Source organism: Carettochelys insculpta, chromosome 12 (genome assembly GCF_033958435.1).
Source record: "Carettochelys insculpta isolate YL-2023 chromosome 12, ASM3395843v1, whole genome shotgun sequence".
NCBI classification, from domain to species: domain Eukaryota; kingdom Metazoa; phylum Chordata; order Testudines; family Carettochelyidae; genus Carettochelys; species Carettochelys insculpta.
In genome coordinates this window covers 45,705,339-45,726,256 of record NC_134148.1, presented here as the reverse complement: position 1 = coordinate 45,726,256, position 20,918 = coordinate 45,705,339, and the positions used below count along the sequence as shown (strand labels likewise).

The 20,918-nt window shown below is 59.9% G+C and overlaps 1 protein-coding gene across 3 annotated transcripts in view; it reads right to left on the bottom strand.

Annotated features, from left to right (window-relative positions):
- The window catches only part of ZNF710 (zinc finger protein 710), a 46,693-nt gene that overhangs the window by 2,772 nt on the left and 23,003 nt on the right, over nt 1–20,918 (bottom strand). For 2 of the 3 annotated variants that reach the window (XM_075006569.1, XM_075006568.1), the window contains one exon: nt 464–1,840. In XM_075006569.1, the coding sequence (XP_074862670.1) occupies nt 464–1,813 (1,350 nt within the window). In that variant the 5' untranslated portion in view covers nt 1,814–1,840. Of the gene's footprint in view, nt 1–463; nt 1,841–19,160; nt 19,208–20,918 lie in introns of those variants that run through there. The other variant, XM_075006570.1, reaches the window with a different exon arrangement.

The window sequence follows — 20,918 nt, the reverse complement described above, 5'->3', positions numbered from 1 at the left end:
CAGGCCCGCCTGGTGCCAAGCACGGCCACAGGGCAGCCCCAAGAGGCTCCCACCTGGGGCATGACCTGGCTGCAGCGGCGCACACCTGCCTGGTGCTGAGCAGGGCCACAGGGCGGCCACACGTAGCCCTGCCTGGGCCACGTCCACCTCCCCCAGGACTGGGAGGAGCCCAGAGCAGAACAGGCCCTCTAGGGCTGGGCCTCCCGTGGTGCACAGCCGTATGGAACAGAGCAGAGTGGAGGTGCAGACGAGTTGGCTGCGCTGACTTCAGAGTCTTCCCGCCTCCCCTCTGCGCAGGTGCCAGGGACCCACCCCAAAGCCCCCGCGAGCGGAGCCCGGGGCCGGAGAGCTCTGCCCCAGTCCCTTGCTCCTAGCTTCTGGGCGGAGCAGGAGGCACCCCAGTGCCAGCACCCGCGGCTGCTCCCTGGGGCGGGGAGAGCCCAGGCCCCGCGCCGCCGCTGACCTTGTGGGTGAGCGAGTGCTGCTTGAGGTGGTGGATCTGGCTGAACTCCATGCCGCACTCGGTGCAGACGAAGGGCCGCACGTTCTGGTGCTTGAGCATGTGGTTCTGCAGCTGGCTGCGGTAGTGGAAGGCCTTGCTGCACTCCAGGCACTGGTAGAGCGTGGGCCCCTGGTGCGTGGCCAGGTGGCGCTTGAGCTGCGCCAGCGTGGAGAAGTCCAGCCCGCACTCCACGCACACGTGGCAGCGCCCGCTCTCGTGCTTGGCCTCGTGGGCCCTCAGCTCGCTGGGGTAGGCAAAGCCGCGCCCGCAGAAGCGGCAGCTGTAGGGCTTGACGTCGCTGTGCAGCAGCATGTGGCGCTTGAGGTGGCTGGTCTGCGTGAAGGCCTTGCCGCACGCCTGGCACTTGTGCGGGCGTGTGCCCTGGTGCGTCAGCAGGTGCGTCTGCAGGTGGCTGGGCTGCTTGAAGAGCTTGCTGCAGTGCGGGCAGGAGTGGGGCTTGACGCCGTTGTGGCCCAGGATGTGCGTCACCAGGTTGTACTTGGAGGTGTAGGACTTCTCGCACAGGCGGCACTGCCAGCGCTTCTGGCGGTCGCCCGCCTCCACCAGGTAGGAGTCGTCGATCTGCACGTTGATGTCCAGCCGGTCCAGCTGCGCCTTCTTGCTGCGCTCCGGGGGGGCGCCGCCCGCCTCGGCCCCCATGGCCACAGGGCCCTGCCACACAAAGCCCTGCTCGCTCTCCATCTTCACCGCCTCCGGCGAGGCCGGCCCGGGGGCCTGGGCGCCTGCCTCAAAGCTGCCCGGGGCCTCTGGCCCGCCGCTGGCTGCGGCACAGCCCGCCTGGCTGTGCTCATAACCGCTGGCGGCCGCTCGAGTGTGCCGGCGCAGGTGCCGCAGGCGCCGCGGCTTCCTGCCGAAAGCCCCCAGGTCAATCATCTTCACGGCGCTGCTTTGCAGGGGCTGCTCACAGCTGGGCGGGGGGCTGCCCAGCGACTCCTCCCCGCTGTTGCTGGGGGGGGCCGTGTCATATGCCACCTCCTCTCTCGCAGGCGGTTCGCACTTGACCTTGGGCACCAGCCTCACCGGGGGCCGCTTCCTCCTCCGGGGGTGTTTCTCAAAGGGCGTGTCTGCCTCCAGCCCCTCCTCCTCAGGCGCCTCGGCGGGGACCCGGCTCTCCTCCTCCAGCTGCACCGCCTCAGCCAGCTTGTTGGCCAGCTGCGGGAAGAGCCCGGCAGGGCTGACAGTGGCGCCGAAGAGCTCGTTCTCGGACACCAGGCCCAAGACGGCGGCCTGGGCCAGGGACAGCACCACCACAGCATCCGTCTGAGTGCCGGACTCGGTGAAGCGTTCCATCGCTGCCCAGCTGCTAGGCTGGCATGGCTGCGGGCAGAGCGAGAGAGAGGGTGAGCGCCAACCTGGGCTGCAGCCCGCCCCACCAGCCCTGGCCCGGACAACTGGGCTGGGGTCCCTGGGACAGCAGAGCCGCTCACTGCTTGGGGACCGCAGCTCTGCTAACGAGCAGGGGCTGTCGTGCTCAGGAGGGCGGGGTGCTGGGCGTCACACCCGGGCATCTGGGCCTGACCTGCAGCGGTGCTGAAGAAGCCCCTGAGCTGCAGCACTGAGCCCCTGCTAAGATGTTGGCTGCCCGTGGGGAGCTGCCCCGGGACTGTGTCTGGTGGGCCACCGAGTGCCTTGGTGCACTGCCCCTGGCAGGAGCCTGCTCGGCGCTGGCCAAGTACGAGGGGCTGCGGGGGTTCTGAGCCGAGCTGCAGGATAACCTGCAACCCCCTCAGAGGGAGCCCCGGCTCTCGGGGAAGGCCAACTGTGAGCTCAGGGTGAGGGGAACGCCCGCTGCCACGCTGGGGTGCAAACTTTCTGCCCAGCCTCCACCACCTGTGCCCCCGGGGGCTGCTGTGCAGGGGCACAGGCCAGAGGCTCGGCCACGCTCCCAGCCACCCCTCTGGTCAGGGGCCACGCGGCCCAGGCTCCTGCCCCCTTGCTCAGAGGCAGTCGTGCGGGGCAGCTGTCACCACTGTAGCTTGTCAGCCTGTCCCCTTGGAGCTGCAGGCTGGGGCCTCCTGCTCCCTTTGCCTTGCTTGAGTGCCCCTCTGCCAGAGCAGCCCACCATGCGTGTGCCTCACCTGAGGGCAGCTCTTTGCCTTTTAACCTGTGATGTTCACGTTTCCTCCGGCTTCCTTCCCTGGGGCCCCAGCCCAACCGACCAGGCCTCCAGAGGCTCACAGAACAACGCCAAGAACCTAGCCGCTAATGACCCCAGCAGAACAAAGGCCGGCTCTGGCCGGGGACCAAGAAGCTGAGGTCCAGGCAGCTGGCACTCACTCAGCAGGTCACACAGTCACTATGCCCAAAGCCCCCCCGGCCCCATACTGCCGTATCTGCTCTGCCCAGGGACGTCTGCACCAGGGCCCCTGTGGGCCTTGGAGGGCTGGGACCCACTTCTCATAGAGCAGAAGCAAGGCCCAGAGACGGACCTGTCTGAGCTCACGCAGGGTCCCCTAGGGCCTGGCCCTAGGCCTCCAGTCTGAGCCCTCGGCCGGTGCCCTAACCCGAGACTTCCTGGGGCAGGAACCAGCCCAGGGGTCTCGGAGCTGCCCAGGTGGGCTGCTAACAAACCTCAAGCACTCCCCCGGGCTCCAGGCCTTGGAGAAAAGCTGCTGTGGCTCGCAGCCAGTGCCGGCTCAGTGCACGCGGAGGGCCAGGCCCACATGGGCAGTTGAACGACACGCCAGCAGCACGGCCTATGCCAGTCACTGTGGTTCACAGAGAATCAGCCCTGTCCACCCCACACTTCCGAGGCGAGCAGCTGGGTGACAGGGAGGGGCTGACAACGTATGACGGGGGTTTGGTCCCGCACCACCCACGTCACACCAAGGTACCCACCTGTGGCCCCAGGACTGGCCAGTGCAGCGGAGGTACCTCGCAGCCTGACGCCTCCCCTGCTGGTGCAGTGCCCAAGGCTACAGGGGCACACTCAGCCATGGCCTTAGCGCCTTTCCTACAAGGTGCCCCAGGGATCGCTCCCTGCAGCACAGGTCTGCCCGCCAGCGTAGACAAGGCCTCAGTGTGGGGCAGCCAAGGGCTGGGGCCTAGAGACACAATCTGTCCCTTCCCGGCCTACGAGGGAGGCATATCTGAGGAGACGGACGGCTCTTTCGCCTGGCGGGGAAAGGCCATAGCTGGAAGCGGGAGCAGCAGGCAGGGGAGTTCGTCACTGGGCCACTGCCCTGGGCACTGGCAGAGCCTGCAGCACAAAGGCTCCATCCCAGAGGGGCCTGCCTGAGCGAGGGCTGGAGGCAGGGACAAGGGCCACTCCCTCTCCAGAGCCCCAGGGACTCCCAGCACCCTGCATGCACAGTCTCACTTCTGCCAGGGACGCAGCCTACCCCTGCGAGAGGCCATGACCGCAAATGGGGCCTGCTCAGGGCCGTCCGGCGCTCACTGCAGCCCAGGAACAGGAGCTGGGTCCGGCCGTGCTTGGCCACGAGCGAGGAGAAGTGCATCGGCCAGCTCCGCAGGCAGGAGGGGCGTTCGGAGCAGGAGAGACGGGCCCTAACTGGACCATGGCTCACACTGGGATTTACGCGCTTCAGCTTTCAGGGCATCCACCATGTTCCACTGTCCTCCCCTGCCACCAGACCAGTCACCCCAGGAAGCAGCTGCCTTGACACCCACACAGCAGGGTCCCGCTGCCTGAAAGTGCATTGGTACCAATCAGGAGATGGATGAGCTGCCGGCGTGCAGAGCCCCAGCGCCCCCCTGCTCCCCACACTGAACAGGGCTCCTGTGCCCTCTGAGCCGCCCTGCGGAGAGCAGGACCCAGTCTGCCCTTGGAGAGGCACATGCTCTGCTCACCCCCAGGCCAGGCCGTAAATCTGCACCAAGGCCGGTTTGCAGGTGACTGTCATTAGAGGCGGCCGAGCAGCGTGACAGCGCTGGGCCCCAGCCATCCCGCAACCTGCCCCTCCTCACTGCTCGGACTGGAACCCTTCTTGGAGCAGCCAGCAGCGCCAGGGCCCACAGCTCGGGACTGCAGGAGCACTGGGTAGCGATTCCATGGCTGCCCCATGCAGGGGCTGGGGCTGGGGCAAGCAAACACCTTTGGGGTGCACTGCTTCACATTCACAGCCACGCCGCTCTCCTGAGCGTCCTGCAGCAGCATCCCTGCGAGGCTCAGGCTGCAGGCACCAGTGAGACGAGAAGGTGAAGGGGTAGAACGGCAAACCAGGCAAGGGAGGGTGCATTCCCTGGGGACAGAGCGAGAGAGGGGCTGGCACACGTCCCTCAGCTCAGCAGCACTTCACCCCAACCATAGAGAGCTAGGGGTATACGCAGGGGAGAGGTAGATACATTGGAGGGCAGGGAGAGGGTCCAGAGGGACCTGGATAAACTGGAGGACTGGGCCAAAAGAAATCTGATGCGGTTCAATAAGGAGATGTGTGGAGTCCTGCACCTGGGGCGGAAGAATCCCAAACATTGTTATAGGCTGGGGACCGACTGGCTCAGCAGCAGTACGATGGAAAGGGACCTAGCGGTTATGGTGGATGAATCATAGAACACTAGGACTGGAAGGGACCTCGAGAGGCCATCGAGTCCAGCCCCCTGCCCCAATGGCAGGACCAGACACTATCTAAACCATCCCTGATAGACGTCCATCTAACCTGTTCTTAAATATCTCCGGCGATGGAGATTCCACAACCTCCCTTGGCAATTTATTCCAGTACTTGACCACCCTGACAGTTAGGAACTTTTTCCTAACGTCCAACCTAAACCTCCCTTGCTGCAGTTTAAGCCCGTTGCCTCTTGTTCTATCCTCAGAGGCCAAGAAGAACAAATTTTCTTCTTCCTCCTTAGGACACCCTTTTAGATACCTGAAAACCGCTATCATGTCTCCCCTCAATCTTCTCTTTTCCAAACTAAACAAGCCCAATTCTTTCAGCCTTTCTTCATACATCACATTCTCTAGCCCTTTAATCATTCTTGTCGCTCTTTTCTGGACCCTCTCCAATTTCTCCACATCTTTCTTGAAATGCGACACCCAGAACTGGACACAATACTCCAGCTGAGGCCTAACCAGCGCAGAGCAGAGCGGGAGAATGACTTCTCATGTCTTGTTCACAACACACCTGTTAATGCATCCCAGAATCATGTTTGCTTTTTTTGCAACAGCATCACACTGTTGACTCATATTTAGCTTGTGGTCCACTATAACCCCAGATCCCTTTCTGCTGTAGTCATTCCTAGACAGTCTCTCCCCATTCTGTATGTGTGAAACTGATTGTTCCTTCCCAAGTGGAGCACTTTGCACTTGTCTTTATTAAACTTCATCCTGTTTACCTCAGACCATTGCTCCAATTTATCCAGATCATTTTGAATTATGACCCTATCCTCCAAAGCAGTTGCAACCCCTCCCAACTTGGTATCATCTGCAAACTTAATAAGCGTACTGTCTATGCCAATATCTAAATCATTGATGGAGACATTGAACAGAACCGGTCCTAACACAGACCCCTGCGGAACCCCACTTGTTATACTTTTCCAGCAGGATTGAGAACCATTAAGAACTACTCTCTGGGTACAGTTACCCAGCCAGTTATGCACCCACCTTACAGTAGCCTCATCTAAATTGTATTTGCCTAGTTGTTTGATAAGAATATCATGAGAGACCGTATCAAATGCTTTACTAAAGTCTAGGTGTACCACATCTACCGCTTCTCCCCTATCCACAAGGCTCATTATCCTATCAAAGAAACCTATCCGATTAGTTTGACAAGATTTATTCTTTACAAACCCATGCTGGCTGCTTCCTATTACCTTACCACCTTCCAAGTGCTTGCAGATGATTTCTTTAATTACCTGCTCCATTATCTTTCCTGGCACTGAAGTTAAGCTGACTGGCCTGTAGTTTCCTGGGTTATTCTTATTTCCCTTTTTATAGATGGGCACTATATTTGCCCTTTTCCAGTCTTCTGGAATCTCTCCTGTCTCCCATGATTTTCCAAAGATGATAGATAAAGGCTCAGATACCTCCTCTATCAGCTCCTTGAGTATTCTCGGGTGCATTTCATCAGGCCCTGGTGACTTGCAGACATCTAATTTTCCTAAGTGATTTTTAGCTTGTTCTTTTTTTATTTCAACTTCTAACTGTACCCCTTTCCCACTAGCACTCACTATGTTGTGCATTCCTTCATCAGACTTCTCAGTGAAGACCGAAACAAAGAAGTCATTGAGCATCTCTGCCATTTCCAAGTTCCCAGTTACTGTTTCTCCCTCCTCACTGAGCAATGGCCCTACCCTGTCCCTGGTCTTCCTCTTGTTTCTAATATATTTATAAAAAGCCTTCTTGTTTCCCTTTATGCCTCTAGCTAGTCTGAGCTCATTTTGTGCTTTACCCTTTCTAATCTTTCTCCTGCATTCTTGTGTCATTTGCCTATATTCATCCTTTGTAATTTTTCCTTGTTTCCATTTTTTATACAATTCCTTTTTTACTTTGAGATCATGCAAGATCTCCTGGTTAAGCCAAGGAGGTCTTTTTCCATATTTTCTATCTTTCCTATGCAGCGGGATAGCTTGCTTTTGGGCCCTTAATAATGTCCCTTTGAAAAACTGCCAACTCTGCTCCGCTGTTTTTCCCCAGTTTAGCTTCCCATGGGACCTTACCTACCAGCTCTCTGAGTTTACCAAAATCTGCCCTCCTGAAATCCATTATTTCTATTTTGGTGTTTTCTGTTCTACCCTTCCTTAGGATTGTGAACTCTATGATTTCATGATCACTTCACCCAAGCTGCCTTCCACCTTCAAGTTCTCTACCAACTTCTCCCTATTTGTTAAAATCAAATTCAAAACAGCTTCCGCCCAGTAGCTTTTTCAATCTTTTGGAATAAAAAATTGTCTCCAATACAATCCAAGAAATTACTGGATAGTCTGTGCCCTGCTGTATTACTTTCCCAACATATATCTGGATAGTTGAAGTCCCCCATCACCACCAAATCTGAGGCCCTGCTTGACTTTGTTAGTTGTTTAAAAAAAGCCTCATCCACTCTTCCTGAGGGGCTGCAGTACCTGGGGACAGCCAGGCTGGCGCACACGCCTGGCAGAGAGCAGGACCTGGGCCGTGGGCTCGGGCGGGGTCGGTGCCAGTGCCAGCGTGGCCTTGCGTGCCTGCTGGCAGGTATCCTGCAGAAGGAGGAAGTGAAAGCTGCTCCTCACACACTGGTGACCAGTAGCGAGTCGTGTCCTGATGCAGTGGTGGCACACGAGCTCTCGTGCACGATGTTACGGCATCGCACTGCGCTGGTGATGGGACAGCTGGCAGATTGGCTGCTGACCCTCAGCCCCGGTACACGCTGCAGGGCTCGCTCCAAGGGAGGCCTGCGCACTCCCCTTCTAACGCAGGCCCATGCTCGGTGAGGAGCACGCCGTCCTGGCCGGGGGGAAGTACGTGCCCTGTACCTGCAGATGGGACCCGGCCTAGGACCCACCTTCCTGAACGCGACTGACCAACCAGCGTGGTGAGTCGAAGGTGGGGCACCCCCTGGAGCCAGGAACCAGTGAGAGCAGACCCCCAGCTGGGGCACACCACGGGCCTCTCTTCCGCTGCTGGTAAGGGGCCCACCTCCGCCCTGCACGCTTCCACGAGCTGGCGGTCCCGTGAAATCCCCCTTTGCAAGGAGCGCTGGAACCCAGCCTCCCCCCACATGGGGCCCACATGCTGCGCGGGGCCCTCTGGGAATGAACCTCCCCAGGAGCCAGCTCTGTGCAGACAAGGGAACCCCAGCCACTGCCACAGCAGCAGCAGCACCTGCAGACAGCTCTCCCTTGACCCACACCACCCTTCAGGAGCCCTGCCCCATGCACACCCATCACAGCACACGGGGGATCTCAGGCTGCGCACGCCAGGCCCCAGCCCGGCACAGGCGCCCTGTCCGCCAGGCAAACCCTGCCCACAAAGCGCCCGCTCTCACCCAGCTCTCCTCGCTCACCAGGGAGAGCCACCTGCCCAGCGCCGGGGCCCCACGCGCTGACCAGGGGAGCCACAACCCCTGTGCCTGGAGCGGAGCGCCTGGGCCTCGTCACCCAGATGGGGCCACAATCCCCCCGGGCCAGGGGAGAGCCCTACAGCCGGTCTCCCTCCCCGCGAGGAGCTGGCCCAGAACAGGCACGACCTCTCCCGGCTGTGGAGGAGAGGCTGCCGCAGGCAGGTCTGGGGCAGCTGCCCTGAGCTGGGCAGGGCAGGGCAGAGCACCTGGCCGTTCACCACACCCGCTGGGCCGAGCAGGTAGCCAAGCAAGGAGCCGGTGCCCGACACGGGGGGGCTGTTCCCCTGGGCGAGAACCAGGCACAATTCAAGCAGACCCCAGGGCAGGGCCGGGCCAGCAGTGGAAGGCGACCGCAGCCACCGGGAGTCCCGCCAGCACTGGCGAGCAGAGCAGGGGCAGCTCGGGGCTCCCATGGGAGCACACATCGGGAGAGAGGCTTTGAACGCCTCGAGAGCCAACACGCAGAGCGGCGCCGGGAGCCGAGGAGGGCAGCTCCCAGGTCTGCCCCAGCCCCGCGTCACCACGCCACAGGGAGCCCGGCTCAGCACACAGCAGCCACGCCGAGCCCAGCGCCTTCGCACGCCGGCAGCTCGCACCAAGGGGAGCCACCCACTTGTTCCGCACCGCCGGGCCGGCTGCAGCGCTGAGCGCTTGGCAACGTCTGACTGATCCGCCAGCACTGCAGCTCCAGCCCCAGCCCGGCCCAGCCCAGCCGGCCTGCGCTCTGATTTGCAGACAGCATCTGCCCTCTCCTCAGTGCATGCGGAGAGCCGCCTGCACATCTGCAGCTCAGGGCCCCTGCGAAAGGCGAAACGGCATCAAACGTACCTGCTCCGGCTCTAGACTAAGCCTGGCCACTGCGCTCTCCAGGGGACAGCTGGGCACTCCTACAGCCCAGGCAGGATTCATCCAGGCGCCTGCTCCCTGGCAGGGCTCAGGGCAGAGCTGGCGAGCCAGAGGGCACAGAGCTGCCCCACTCTCCTAGCGCCCCGGCCCAAGGCAACGTGTGCACCAGGCTGGGCAGCCCTGCCTGGCTTCAGTTGGGTGGAGGGACCGGCTTACCCAGAGGGAAGTGCTGCCTGGGAGAGGGAAAGTCTCACCCGGGCGGGGCGGGGCGGGGGCCAGGGCGGAGAAGGGAAGAAAGAAAAAGGCAGACACAAACCGAGCAGCGAGCAGGGAAAGAGGAGACAGAGCGAAGGAGGGGCAGGAGAGCGGAGGCAGAGAGACAAAGAGAGGAGAGCGGGGGATGGGAGCGGGGAAAGAGAACGGGGGATGGGGAGCTGGAAGGCGAGCAGCGGGGGGGAGGGGGAGGCAGAAAGGGGCCCTAGTGCCTGCGGGGTGTTCCCCTCCAGCTGGGCTCCTGTCGGACGCCCCGGACGCCACCAGCAACTCCTCCACCGGAGGGAACTTCCTGCAGCACCCCCCCCGCCCACATCTGACCCGTGGGCCCCGCTCGGGGCCTGCCCTCCAGCGGTGCTGGGCCAGGACGCCCGGCTGGCCTGGCTGCAGTGACTCTCCAACTGGACAGCGTGCGGTGCAGCCTCGACTGCGCCACCCGGGACCCCGAGCAGAAGGGCCAGACACCGCTGCTCTCGTGGGTCGCAGACTGGTGCAACGCGGCCGCCGGCAGCTCTAGACACCGGGGCATCAGCGTGACAGCACCACCTGGCACCTGCACCGTCCAGCCAGGCCCAGCGTGCCATGCGGAGAGTGCAGCGGGGAGCAGGGCCCCGAGCCATGCGGTCCCAGGGACAGGAGCTGCAGAGTGCCAGCCACCCCGCTTTCCTGCCCCACTTCCCCCACCAAACCGCCTCGGCAACCCAGGGGCCAGTCTGCTGCCTGGGAGGACCGTTCGTGTAACCTGTCAGCCCCCAAGTAATCCCTGCACCCCCGACCCTCAGGCACCGGGAAGCCATCAGTCCTGCTCTCTAGTCAGTCAAGGGAATCGCAGAGCCCGGCCACCCGCATCCCACGGCTGCTCCCCTGCAGCGCCGCCCACACGTGCCAGGCTGCGGGGGAAGCCGGGGAACAAAGCGACTCCCCAGCGACGTCAGGCTGCTCCCTGCGCGCTCCCTCGTCTCCTGCCAGAGCCAGGGCCCTTCGCGTTTGCAAAGCAAACTGACTGTGCCGGCAACACAGGCCGCTCCCTTGCGAGGCTTCACCTTTTGGCCTGCGACCTCTCGCTAGGAGGGAACCGGCGTCCCTGCTGCCCAGCTGGCCGCTCTCCGGACAGTGAGCGCAGCGGGACTGCAGCGACAGGACGTGCAGAGCCGTGGCATTCGGGCACGTGACCCAGATACTTGGCCTCTCCCTGTGACCTACGCGGGAGCCACGCTGGGCTGAAAGCAGGCGCCTGGCTCCCCTCTGCAGAGCCCGAGGCCGGCAGGGCTGGGGTGCCCGAGTTCTCTCCCCATTCCCGGGGAGAATCCGACCGCCGCGTCTGGAGTACAATGGCCACCCCAAGGCGTGGTGCAGTGCGGCCTGACTTGCCGCCCCCAGACTCAGGCCGGGCTGGTGGGCAGGGGGATCCGGCCCCCTCCAGCACACACCAGGGGAACTTCCCGCGCCCTGGCAGAGCTCAGTCTTGCTTCTCAGCAGCGGCTATAAGGGACTCCTCCCTACTGGTGCACCCAGGGAGGCAGCCCTGGCCAGGCCTAGGGAGCCAAGGGAACGGCCCAGCACCGTGCCCCGCAGCTGGGGAAGGAGGAGGGAGCATGGGCCAGAGGGGACCCCCGGGGCTCGCGCTCTCTCTGCAGCTGCAGGGGCACAGGGCAGAGCGGAGCACACCCCCCGGGTGTCTGGGCCAGGACCATTGCCCGACAAAGCCCACTGGCGCAGCACAAGCTGGGCTTCCTACCTGGCGCCCCGTCAGGCTGGGAGCCGGCCGCATCCCACCGTGCAGAGCGTCTGTGGGCACCAGTCAGTCCTCTGCACTGCTCTCAGCTACGCGTCTGGGCCTTGCCCCCCAGCCCCGCGCAGCCTGGGTGAGCCCTGCGGCGGGAGGTAGGCTGCCGGGGGCTGTCACCGAGAACTCTGCAAGGTGGGCGGGGCGGGGGCACAAATGGGGAATCGGACAAACGTCCTTGTTTCACTTCCTCACTTTTAGTTTCCTTTCTGTGCAGCCTCCTGGGCAGGCCGGGATGACGGCCTGGGAACAGCTCTGCTCTGCCCACTGCACAGCACAGGGGAGCAGGCGTCTCCCCTGCCCAGCATGCAGGCTGGTGCAGTGCTGGCTGCTCAGCTCAGCGCCATGTCCTCCCCAGTCCCGAGTGCGAGGCTGGGCCTCGGCGGCTGCCGCCACAGCACAGCACCGGGGACACTGCCAAGCGTTTGGGCCCAGAGCTGGCTGAGAGCAGCTTGGAGGAGAACCAGTGGAGATCCTGCCCAGCGCTTTGCCCTGCTCTAACAGCACCAGCCGGCAAGGTCAGGCTGCTTGGCAAGGGACCAGCGAAGCCTGAAGGGATCTCTGGCCAGAGCGTCAAAGCGAGCCCGTCCCGTTCTTCTCCCCGTCCTTCCACGCCACTCCCAGCCAGCGCCTGAGCCCTGCCACTTGCCAGCCCAGACCCCGCCTTGCCAGGATACTCCTGCAACTCCTCTCTCGGCCCCTTGCCTGCGCCAACCTCCTCCCCACAGATTGCTCTGCTGTCAGCTCTGAGACCAGCGGGCCTCCTGCATTCTGCGCTTCCAGAGCCGGCAGGTCACCTTTGCAGGGTGCTACCCAAAGCCTGTAACGGTCCCGAGCTCTCCCGGCCCCGACAGCCGCGCCTGTCAGGATGCTGCGCATCCCACCGGGGGAGGTTTCGTATCCCAGCAGCTGAAGCCATGTTTGCCTGTCTGGAGGACGCCTGCGTCTCTTCCAGAGCCAAGCCGTGTCTCTCGCTGCCCTCTCCCCTCAGGCCTTGGCTCCCAAAGGTCTCCGACTGCCCTGGCTGGAGGCGCTCGGTTTCTTTGTCGCTCCTTCGTAGTGCTGGGGCAGGCGCCATCGGGCCTGCTGAGGTTCTCATGTTCCGCTCTCTGGCGAGTCACTTGGGTCTCTTCTCTCTCGCTTGGGAACCAGCCTTTGGCCGAGTCGGCAGCTCCTCCAAGGAAGGCGTGTTCCACAACATGCAGCTTGCGCTAATGCCCCTCCTCGGCATCTCCCTCAGGAGCTCAGTCCTTTCCGATCTCTGCTCGCAGCACAGCTGCACTCTCTCTCACAGCTTCGTCTGCTCCCATTTACCTGCGATCACTCAGTTCTCACTACACCTGGAACCTGACAGCTCCGACTTCCTTTCCTGCACTTCAGAGCCCAACCTACCTGCAGACAGGTCTCTTCAATTCCTTGCGAGACGCCAGCACGCACGTTCTGCACGGGACAGACACAGCCCACTTCCCCTCCTCAGCCGTTCCTGCCATTGTCCTAACTAACGGTTTCACCCAGCCCTCCCCTCAACCAGAATCCTGCCAGCTCACCCAGCTCGCACCCCCGGCGCCCGCCATCGGAGCCAGGCTGGTAATTAACTCCCGGGCATTCCACAGCAGCCTTAGTCAATGGGACCCAGCTCTGCCCGTGGGGTGGCCGCTGCAGATCTGGTGTGTGGATGTGCTAAAGGCAGGGTATGTTTAGTACACCCTTCCCTACCCAGTCCATAAAACGAGGCTCCACCACGTGATTGCATGTCTCCTGCTCCTGGCCAGCCTGCCCGCCCGAGCTGTTCTCCAGCCACCGTTCCCTTAACTGGGTTCCCAGCCGGCAGAGCTGCCTGGGATAGTCGCAGGCTCGACCTCCTTCACTCTCTGCACTGGCCGGGACACCTGGCACTTGGCCGACTGTTCATCGAGTGTTGCCGCGACAGTGCCTGACGCGTGCTGAAGGCCCTGGGGCCCAAAGGAACGCGCTGCACGGCGGTTCCATCTCGCTTCAGACTCTTCTCCTAAGGCGCCCGCGCAAAGGCCAGCGGGTGCACCCAGGCCATCGGCACGCCCGGGGAATACAAGAGGGGGAGCGAGCGGGCGTCTGAGGCAGCATCGTTAGCAGTTCCAAAAGGCCCGCCAAGCCAACCACCTCCCAGCATGGGGTGTGCTCCAGCCCAGCCCAGCCCAGCCCGACACGGGCCCTGCCTCGGCCAGAGGCGCTGCACCGGCTCTGCAGCTCTCAGCACCGGGGTGTGCTGTCAGGAGAGCGCTCTCCTCGCCTGCCAGAGGCAGAGCACCTCCCCACAGCGCACTGCAGTGCCGCTTCGGGGAGGGGTGGTGTTCTCACGGCCCTAAGGACGTAAATGATACCAGCTTTTGCGGCTGTCCCCGAACGCCCATGTTCCTCCACAGGGATCCGAGCCAGGAAAACGGGGGTAGGGGCGACAAGCCCTGGCTCCCCCCTGAGCCAGGAAGTGGCGATGGTGCAAGTAAAGCCCTTTTACTGCTGGAAACGTGTACTCACCCTCTGGCAAAAGCGCCTCTCCGCCTTCAGCAGAGCGCCAGCGAGAACCCTGCCTGCCTCAGTGAGGCCGACCCGCTGGGCACCGAGGCGGCGGCGGTACCTGGCCTTCGGAAGGCTGGAGGAGCAAGGGGAGAGCGTGTCGCTGGAGCTAGGCAGGGTTCTGTCCGGCGGCAGCGCTGCTCTCAGGGACTGGGGCACTGGCCCGGGACAACAACTCTGCCGCGAGCTGCTGGGGCCAGGCTCTGCCCAGCCGGCTCTCTCCTCCGCCGGGGAGCTGACCTGCCGTCGCCCAACACGCGCTGCTGCTGGGTGACAGGGCAGCGCCAGCGTCCAACCAGGAGTGTTCCGAGTCGTGACGGCTTTGCTGCTCCAGAGGGAGCGTTCTGTGCCCGCCAGGCCCCAGACTTGTGCACTGTCCCAGGGGCTGCAGCAGTGTCTCTGGGCCCGGGGACACTGCCAAGGAAGCCCTGCAGCACCCCATCTCACACGGACTGGGGCTTGAGAGCCAGCCAGGCTCCGAAACCCTCAGAGGGGCTGGGGCCAGCACGCCAGGCCGTTTGCTCCTCTTCTCCCGCCGGGGGAGCTGGGCTCGGCAGCGATGCTGCGAACGCGTCTGCGCCCTGCAGACAGGCCCTACGACGCGATGCCCGGCCCAGTACCACAGAACCAAAGAGTCTGGTGGCCCCCAGCTCCTGTGCCGAGACCAGAGCCGGGCTGGAAAGGCCCCACTTCCCTTGCCACAGCTGTTCTGTGCCCGGCTGGGGTTCCCCTCTCCAGTACCCAACCCTGCGGTCTAAGGCAAGGACTCCTGTTCCGCTCGCTTGTACCTGGCAGGCGCTGAACAGCGCTGCAGGCAATCACCTGGGCACGACAGGCACAGCACCCACCCATCACCCCAGCACTGAGACCTGCCCACACCCTTACGTCTCCAGGTGTGGCCCACGCAGGAGGGGTTTCGCAGCGGGGGGCTGTAATTCGCCCCCAGGGACTAGAGCAGCCACCAGACCACCGCACACTCCCCTGGCTGTTTGCCAGCTGACCCCCCACCTCCCCTTGTCTCTCCTTCGCCACAGTGCGAATTCCCTCGCTCCTTTGCGACCTGCATTGTCTTTATGTCCTTTGTCCCCACCGCCCCCCAGTACCTTCCATCCCCTCTCCTCGCTCGCTCGCTCGCTCACTCATTCTTTCCGTTTCCCTAGCAACACTCATCTCAGCTCCATCCCGTCTCCCTTATCGTCTTTTCCCTCTTTCAACTCCCTGATCTCCCTCTGGGCCCAGCCCCTCCGTCCTTCCTCCTCTCGCCGTCACCTCCGGGCTACAGGTATCTGAGCCTCGCCAACCCTCCAGACCCCAAAGCTGACCTCTCCAGCCGCAGTGCCACCCAGCTGCTCCAGTCCCGAGGTCAGACTCCACTGCCCTTAACCCCACGGTGCACCCTGCCCAGCGTACAGGCGCCCTCCTCCGGCTCGCAGCATGCTCGAGGGTCAATGGGGAAGGAGAATCGCCACGTCACTGACTGCCACTCCACCACGTCTGGGGTCCCGTGAACACACAGCACAGAGCCTTCTGTGCTGGCTGTGCGGCAAGGGGCCCACAGGAGTCAGGCTTGCAAATACACCTGCTGTACCAGCCTCTCCCCCCAGGAACTGCCTTGCCCTGCCCTGCCCTCCCCTCCTGAGCCCAGCCCCAAAGGGACTTAAAAACCTCCAGGGATGGAGAATCCACCACCTCTCTAGGCAACGCATTCCAGTGCCTCACCACCCGCCTGGGGAAGTGGTTTTTCCTAGTATCCAACCTACTCCTCTCCTTCTGTAACTTCAGACCATTGCTCCTTGTTCTGCTGTCTGACACCACCGAGAACAGCCTCTCTCCATCCTCTTTAGAGCTCCCCTTCGGGAAGTTGAAGGCTGCTATTGAATCACCCCTCACTCTTCTCTTCTGCAAACTAAACAAGCCCAAATCCCTCAGGCTCTCCTCATAGGTCTGGTGCTCCAGCCCCTGAATCATTTTCATTGCCCTCTGCTGAACCTGCTCCAGCAAATCCACATCCTTTTTATACTGGCGGGGCCCAAAACTGGACACAATATTCCAGATGTGGCCTCACCAGTGCTGAATAGAGGGGAACAACAACCTCTCTAGATCTGCTTGAAATGCTCCTCCTAATGCACCCCAGTATGCTGTTAGCTTTCTTGGCTACAAGGGCACACTGTTTACTCATATCCAGCCTTTCATCCACCATAACCCCTAGGTCCCTTTCCATCGTACTGCTGCTGAGCCAGTCGGTCCCCAGCCTGTAACAATGTTTGGGATTCTTCCGCCCCAGGTACAGGACTCTCTACTTCTCCTTGTTGAACCGCATCAGATTTCTTTTGGCCCAGTCCTCCAATTTATCCAGGTCCCTCTGGATTCTCTCTCTACCCTCCAACGTATCTACCTCTCCCCCTAGTTTTGTGTCATCTGCAAACTTGCTGAGGGGGCAATCCAGTCCCTCATCCAGGTCATTAATAAAGATGTTGAACAACACTGGCCCCAGGACTGCACTTCGCAGCACTCTGCTTGAAACCGACCACCAACCAGATATTGAGCCATTGACCACTACCCGTTGGGCCTGACCATCAAGCCAGCTTTCTATCCATCTTATAGTCCAACGATCCAATCCATATTTCCTTAATTTCTGGACAAGAATGTTGTGGGAGACTGTATCAAAAGCCTTGCTGAAGTCAAGGTATATCACATCCACTGACTTCCCCCTGTCCACAGAGCCTGTTACCTCGTCATAGAAGCTAATCAGATTGGCCAGGTAGGACTTGCCCCTGGTGAATCCATGTTGGCTACTTTTGATCACCTTCCCCTCTTCCAAGTGCTTCAGAATGGATTCTGTGAGGATCCCCTCTGTTATTTTCCCAGGGACTGAGGTAAGGCTGACGGGTCTGTAGTTCCCTGGATTGTCCTTCTCTCCTTTTTTAAAGACGGGCACTACATTTGCCTTTTTCCAGTCTGCCCACCTCCTTCCACACTGCACTGCCTAGTGCTGTAGTCAGGGAGCTGACTTTGTCCACGAAGACTGAGGCAAAAAAAGCACCGACTACTTCAGCTTTTCTTACATCATGTCACCAGGTTACCTCCCTCATACAGTAATGGCCCCACACCCTCCCTAAAAACCCTCTTATTGTTCACATGCCTGTAGAAACCCTTCTTGTTACCCTTCACATCCCTTGCCAGCTGCAGTTCCAATTGTGCTTTCGCTTTCCTGATTACTCCCCAGCATTCTCCAGCCATACGTTTGTACTCCTCCTTAGTCACCTGTCCAAGTTTCCACTTCTTATACCCATCCTTTTTGGGTTTGAGCTCGCTAAGGATTTCCCTTGTAAGCCAAGCTGGTTGCCTACCATATTTGCATTTCTTACTATGCAGCGGGATGGTTTGTTCCTGCACCTTCAGTAAGACTTCTTTAAAATACTGCCACCTCTCTTGAACTCCTTTCCCCTTCATATCCACTTCCCAAGGGATCCTGCCCATCAGTTCTCTCAGGGAGTCGAAGTCTGCTCTTCTGAAACCAAGGGTCTGCATTTTACTGCTCACCGTTCTTCCTTTTCCTGAACTCTACCATCTCACGGTTGCTCCACCCCAGGTGGCCACCCACTTCTATTTCTCCTGCTAGTTCCTCCGTTTGTGAGCAGCAGGTCAAGCTGCCTACTTCCCCAGCACATAAGAACGGCCACATCGGGTCAGACCATCAGTCCATCAAGCCCAGTGTCCTGTCTTCCGACAGTGGCCAATGCCAGGTGCTCCAGAGAGTGTGAACAGAACAAGGAATCACTGAGTGACCTACTCCCTGTCGCCCATTTCCAGCCCTTGCAAACAGAGGCGAGGGACACTGTCCAGGCCCATCCTGGCCAATAGCCATTGATGGACCTGTCCATCAATGGTCTATTCCTTCAACACTTGTAGCAGGAATTTATCCTCAACATGCTCCAAAACTCCCTGGATGTCTGTGTGCTGCTGTATTGGTCTCCCAACAAATATCCGGATGATTAAAGTCTCCCATGAGAACCAGGGCCTGTGATCTGCAAGCTTCTCTTAGCTGCCTGAAGAAATCCTTGTCTACCTCCTCTCCCTGATCTGGTGGTCTATAGCAGACACCAACTACAACATCACCTCTGTTGATTCCGCCTCTAAGCTTAACCCAAAGACACTGCTGCCCTTGCTGTGTGCTACAGCACAAGCGTTGCACCTGGGAACAATGTCACCACAGAACACTGGAGATTCCTCTTTCTAACACCCCAGGCCTGTCAGAGCCTTTCCTGCTCAGAGGGGCAGCATGTGCTTCAGACGACTCCCAGCTCAGGGCAGCACTCTGAGGAACAAGACAGACCTAAGCAAAGCCAGGCTCATCTTCTCAAGCCTTTGGTCTTGCAGTGCAACTGGTGTGACTGCCCATGAGCTGCCTTCTCTTGCCTTCCAAGCGACCCTCTCAGCACCTGCTGGGGCACGAGCCTCCAGGAGAGAATTAGCCATTAAAAGAAAGAATGGCTCTCGTGTTTCGGGGGGGTGGGGTGGGGTGGGGTGGGGGGCTAGCAAGCAGAGCCAGGCGGCGATGCGTCAGTGGTCCCTCTCCTGAGCCCAGTTAGTGCTAAAGACCACATTTCAAACTGAGCAGGGAGCAAAGCAGAGCCCCTGCAAACTGGACTATAAAAGCATTTCCAGGGCGTTCTTATCACTTGCACACAATTTGGGGGCAGACTGGTTTTTGGTATTTGGAGAGCTGGCAGAGGGACAAAGCTACCCTAGGACTAACCAAACCAGCACTACTGGCTTTGTGGGTTCACTTCAAAGGACCCCTCCTACAAATCTCTCCCTTGAAAACCAGTTTTTACTTTTAAGTGAAATAAACAGTGAAAGACAGACTTTCAAGTTCCTCTTTGCTGAAACGACTTTGCTGCTGCTCACTCCCTTCCCTCTCTGAAAAGGGACGGGCTATTCACTAAAGCTGCAAACAGAAAAAAGGAACTGAATAGAGGAAGGAGGAGAGAAAGAATGGAGCCCCAAGGGGTGGAGAAATACAGAATGAAAAGACAGCAGAAGTAAAGAAAAGAGATGAAAAAGAAAGGAAGGGGAAAGAAAGACACAGACAGAGAAGCTTTGAAAAGAAAGAATGCGCCTAGCCTGAATACAGTGTGCATGAAAAAGGAACGCCTGAAAAGAAACAGCCGCATGAACTGACCTCTCATTCACAGCCGGTGCCAATCACAACTACAATGCAAATCCTTTCTTCTTTTTTTACATTCTCTCCTTTTCCAGTGGGGGCAGAGGAAGAGGGAAGAAAGGACAGTTAATTCTCAGCATAGCAGAAAATGAATCGGCTGTTTCTAATGCTGCAAAAGAAACGCTGAGCCACTTTTAAAATACTTTGAGTAATTACACAAGCAGATATGTAAGGAGACAAATGCAATGCCGCACACATGGAAGAGGGCTTCTTTAAAAAGATTCCACTCTGTTATGCAAAGCTTCCCTCAGATTACAAGTACAGAGCTTTTCCTAGTACAATCAAGCACAAACATTCAAAGAAAAAACCTGGTACACAACTTGAGGGTCAGAGAGCCATGAGAAATGCTCACCCCTGGGAGCTGAGAAAGAGCAAACCTGGTCAGAAAACACAATGGATGCTTTTAACAGAGCTACCCAGTCAGAAGAGCCTGCTCCTGAGGCAGCTCTGTCAGGATCAGCCCCTTAGTGCATGCAGGGAATGCAGTAGATGTAATAGACCTGGACTGTGATTCAGCACCGATACGGTATTTGCACCATCTTCCAATGGGCATCCTCCCGGCCGGCGGCCTGGCTACGAAAAGCAATGCAAATTGGTACCAAAATGAACTGGAGGAAGGTGCCTAGCACGGCACTGCATGAGCCAGAGCTAGGTCCCACTGGACTGCCAGCCACAGCGGAGACATTACATAAGCAGAACACAAGCCTGAGAGGTGCCCAAGCCTGAGAGGCGCATGGCGAGGAGAGAGACGTAAATAAATGGAGAATGGGTCACAGGTTTCTCTACACTAGGAGCCGAGCTCAGTGGAACTCATGGCTGAGAGGTACGGAAAATCCACTGTCCCGAGTGAGACGGTCCTGCTGGGGAAGACACACTAGCGAGAGGAGAGCTGCTCCCCTGGACGAAGCTGAGGGTCCCCCAGGGAGCTGGCGTCCCTACGCGCTCTCCCGGCAGCATGTGATGATAGACCAGGGGTGTGGAAGGGAAATGAGATTCACCGGGGGCAATGCAGTTAACTGTGCTAGTGAAAAACACTCCAAAACGCAGATCCCACCCTGGCTTTGGAGCCCGGAAAGACACCAACAGGCAAACCCCTCCCCAGGAGCGCCAGCTGGCACCCTCGGTAGGGCACGATGCGCTGCAGCAGTCTGGGGTGGCACCTGAGAGCCAGCCTCACGCAGTAAAGGGGGCCAAGCCCGTTCGCCAAGGCGCAGCTGGGACCATGCCTACAGTGGCACCGGCGCTTCTGGACACCTCAGTCCCAGGAATGACCTGGGACCACAGGGGTCACTTTCGGAACAGAGATCTAAGCAGCCGGCTCTGAGCACCCCGGTTAAGCAGCCAGAGGGACCCGGTCCCCACCTCGGCGCATGCCCAGGTCGGCGAGGGGGGGGACTCGCAGTGGTTGGAGTCTCGCTACGCGTAAGGGGCGAAGGAAATGGGGGAGCAAGATGCTGCCTCTCCCCTCGGTGGGCTGCACCATTTGCTCGGCCCCCGAGTCAGCTTTCCTGTGACCACGGGCGCTGCTCCACAACCGGACCACTCAGTTCTGAGCTCCAGCTCCTGCGGACCAGACCGGACCAGCCGGGAAAGAGCCGCTACCCGGGCTGGTTAACAGCAGCACGCTGCAGGGTTTGCCACCGGCCAGCCAGAGGCCAGGAGCAAGGCAATCCCCACTGACCGCCGCCGGCGGCTGCGTTAGCCAACAGTTCAGCC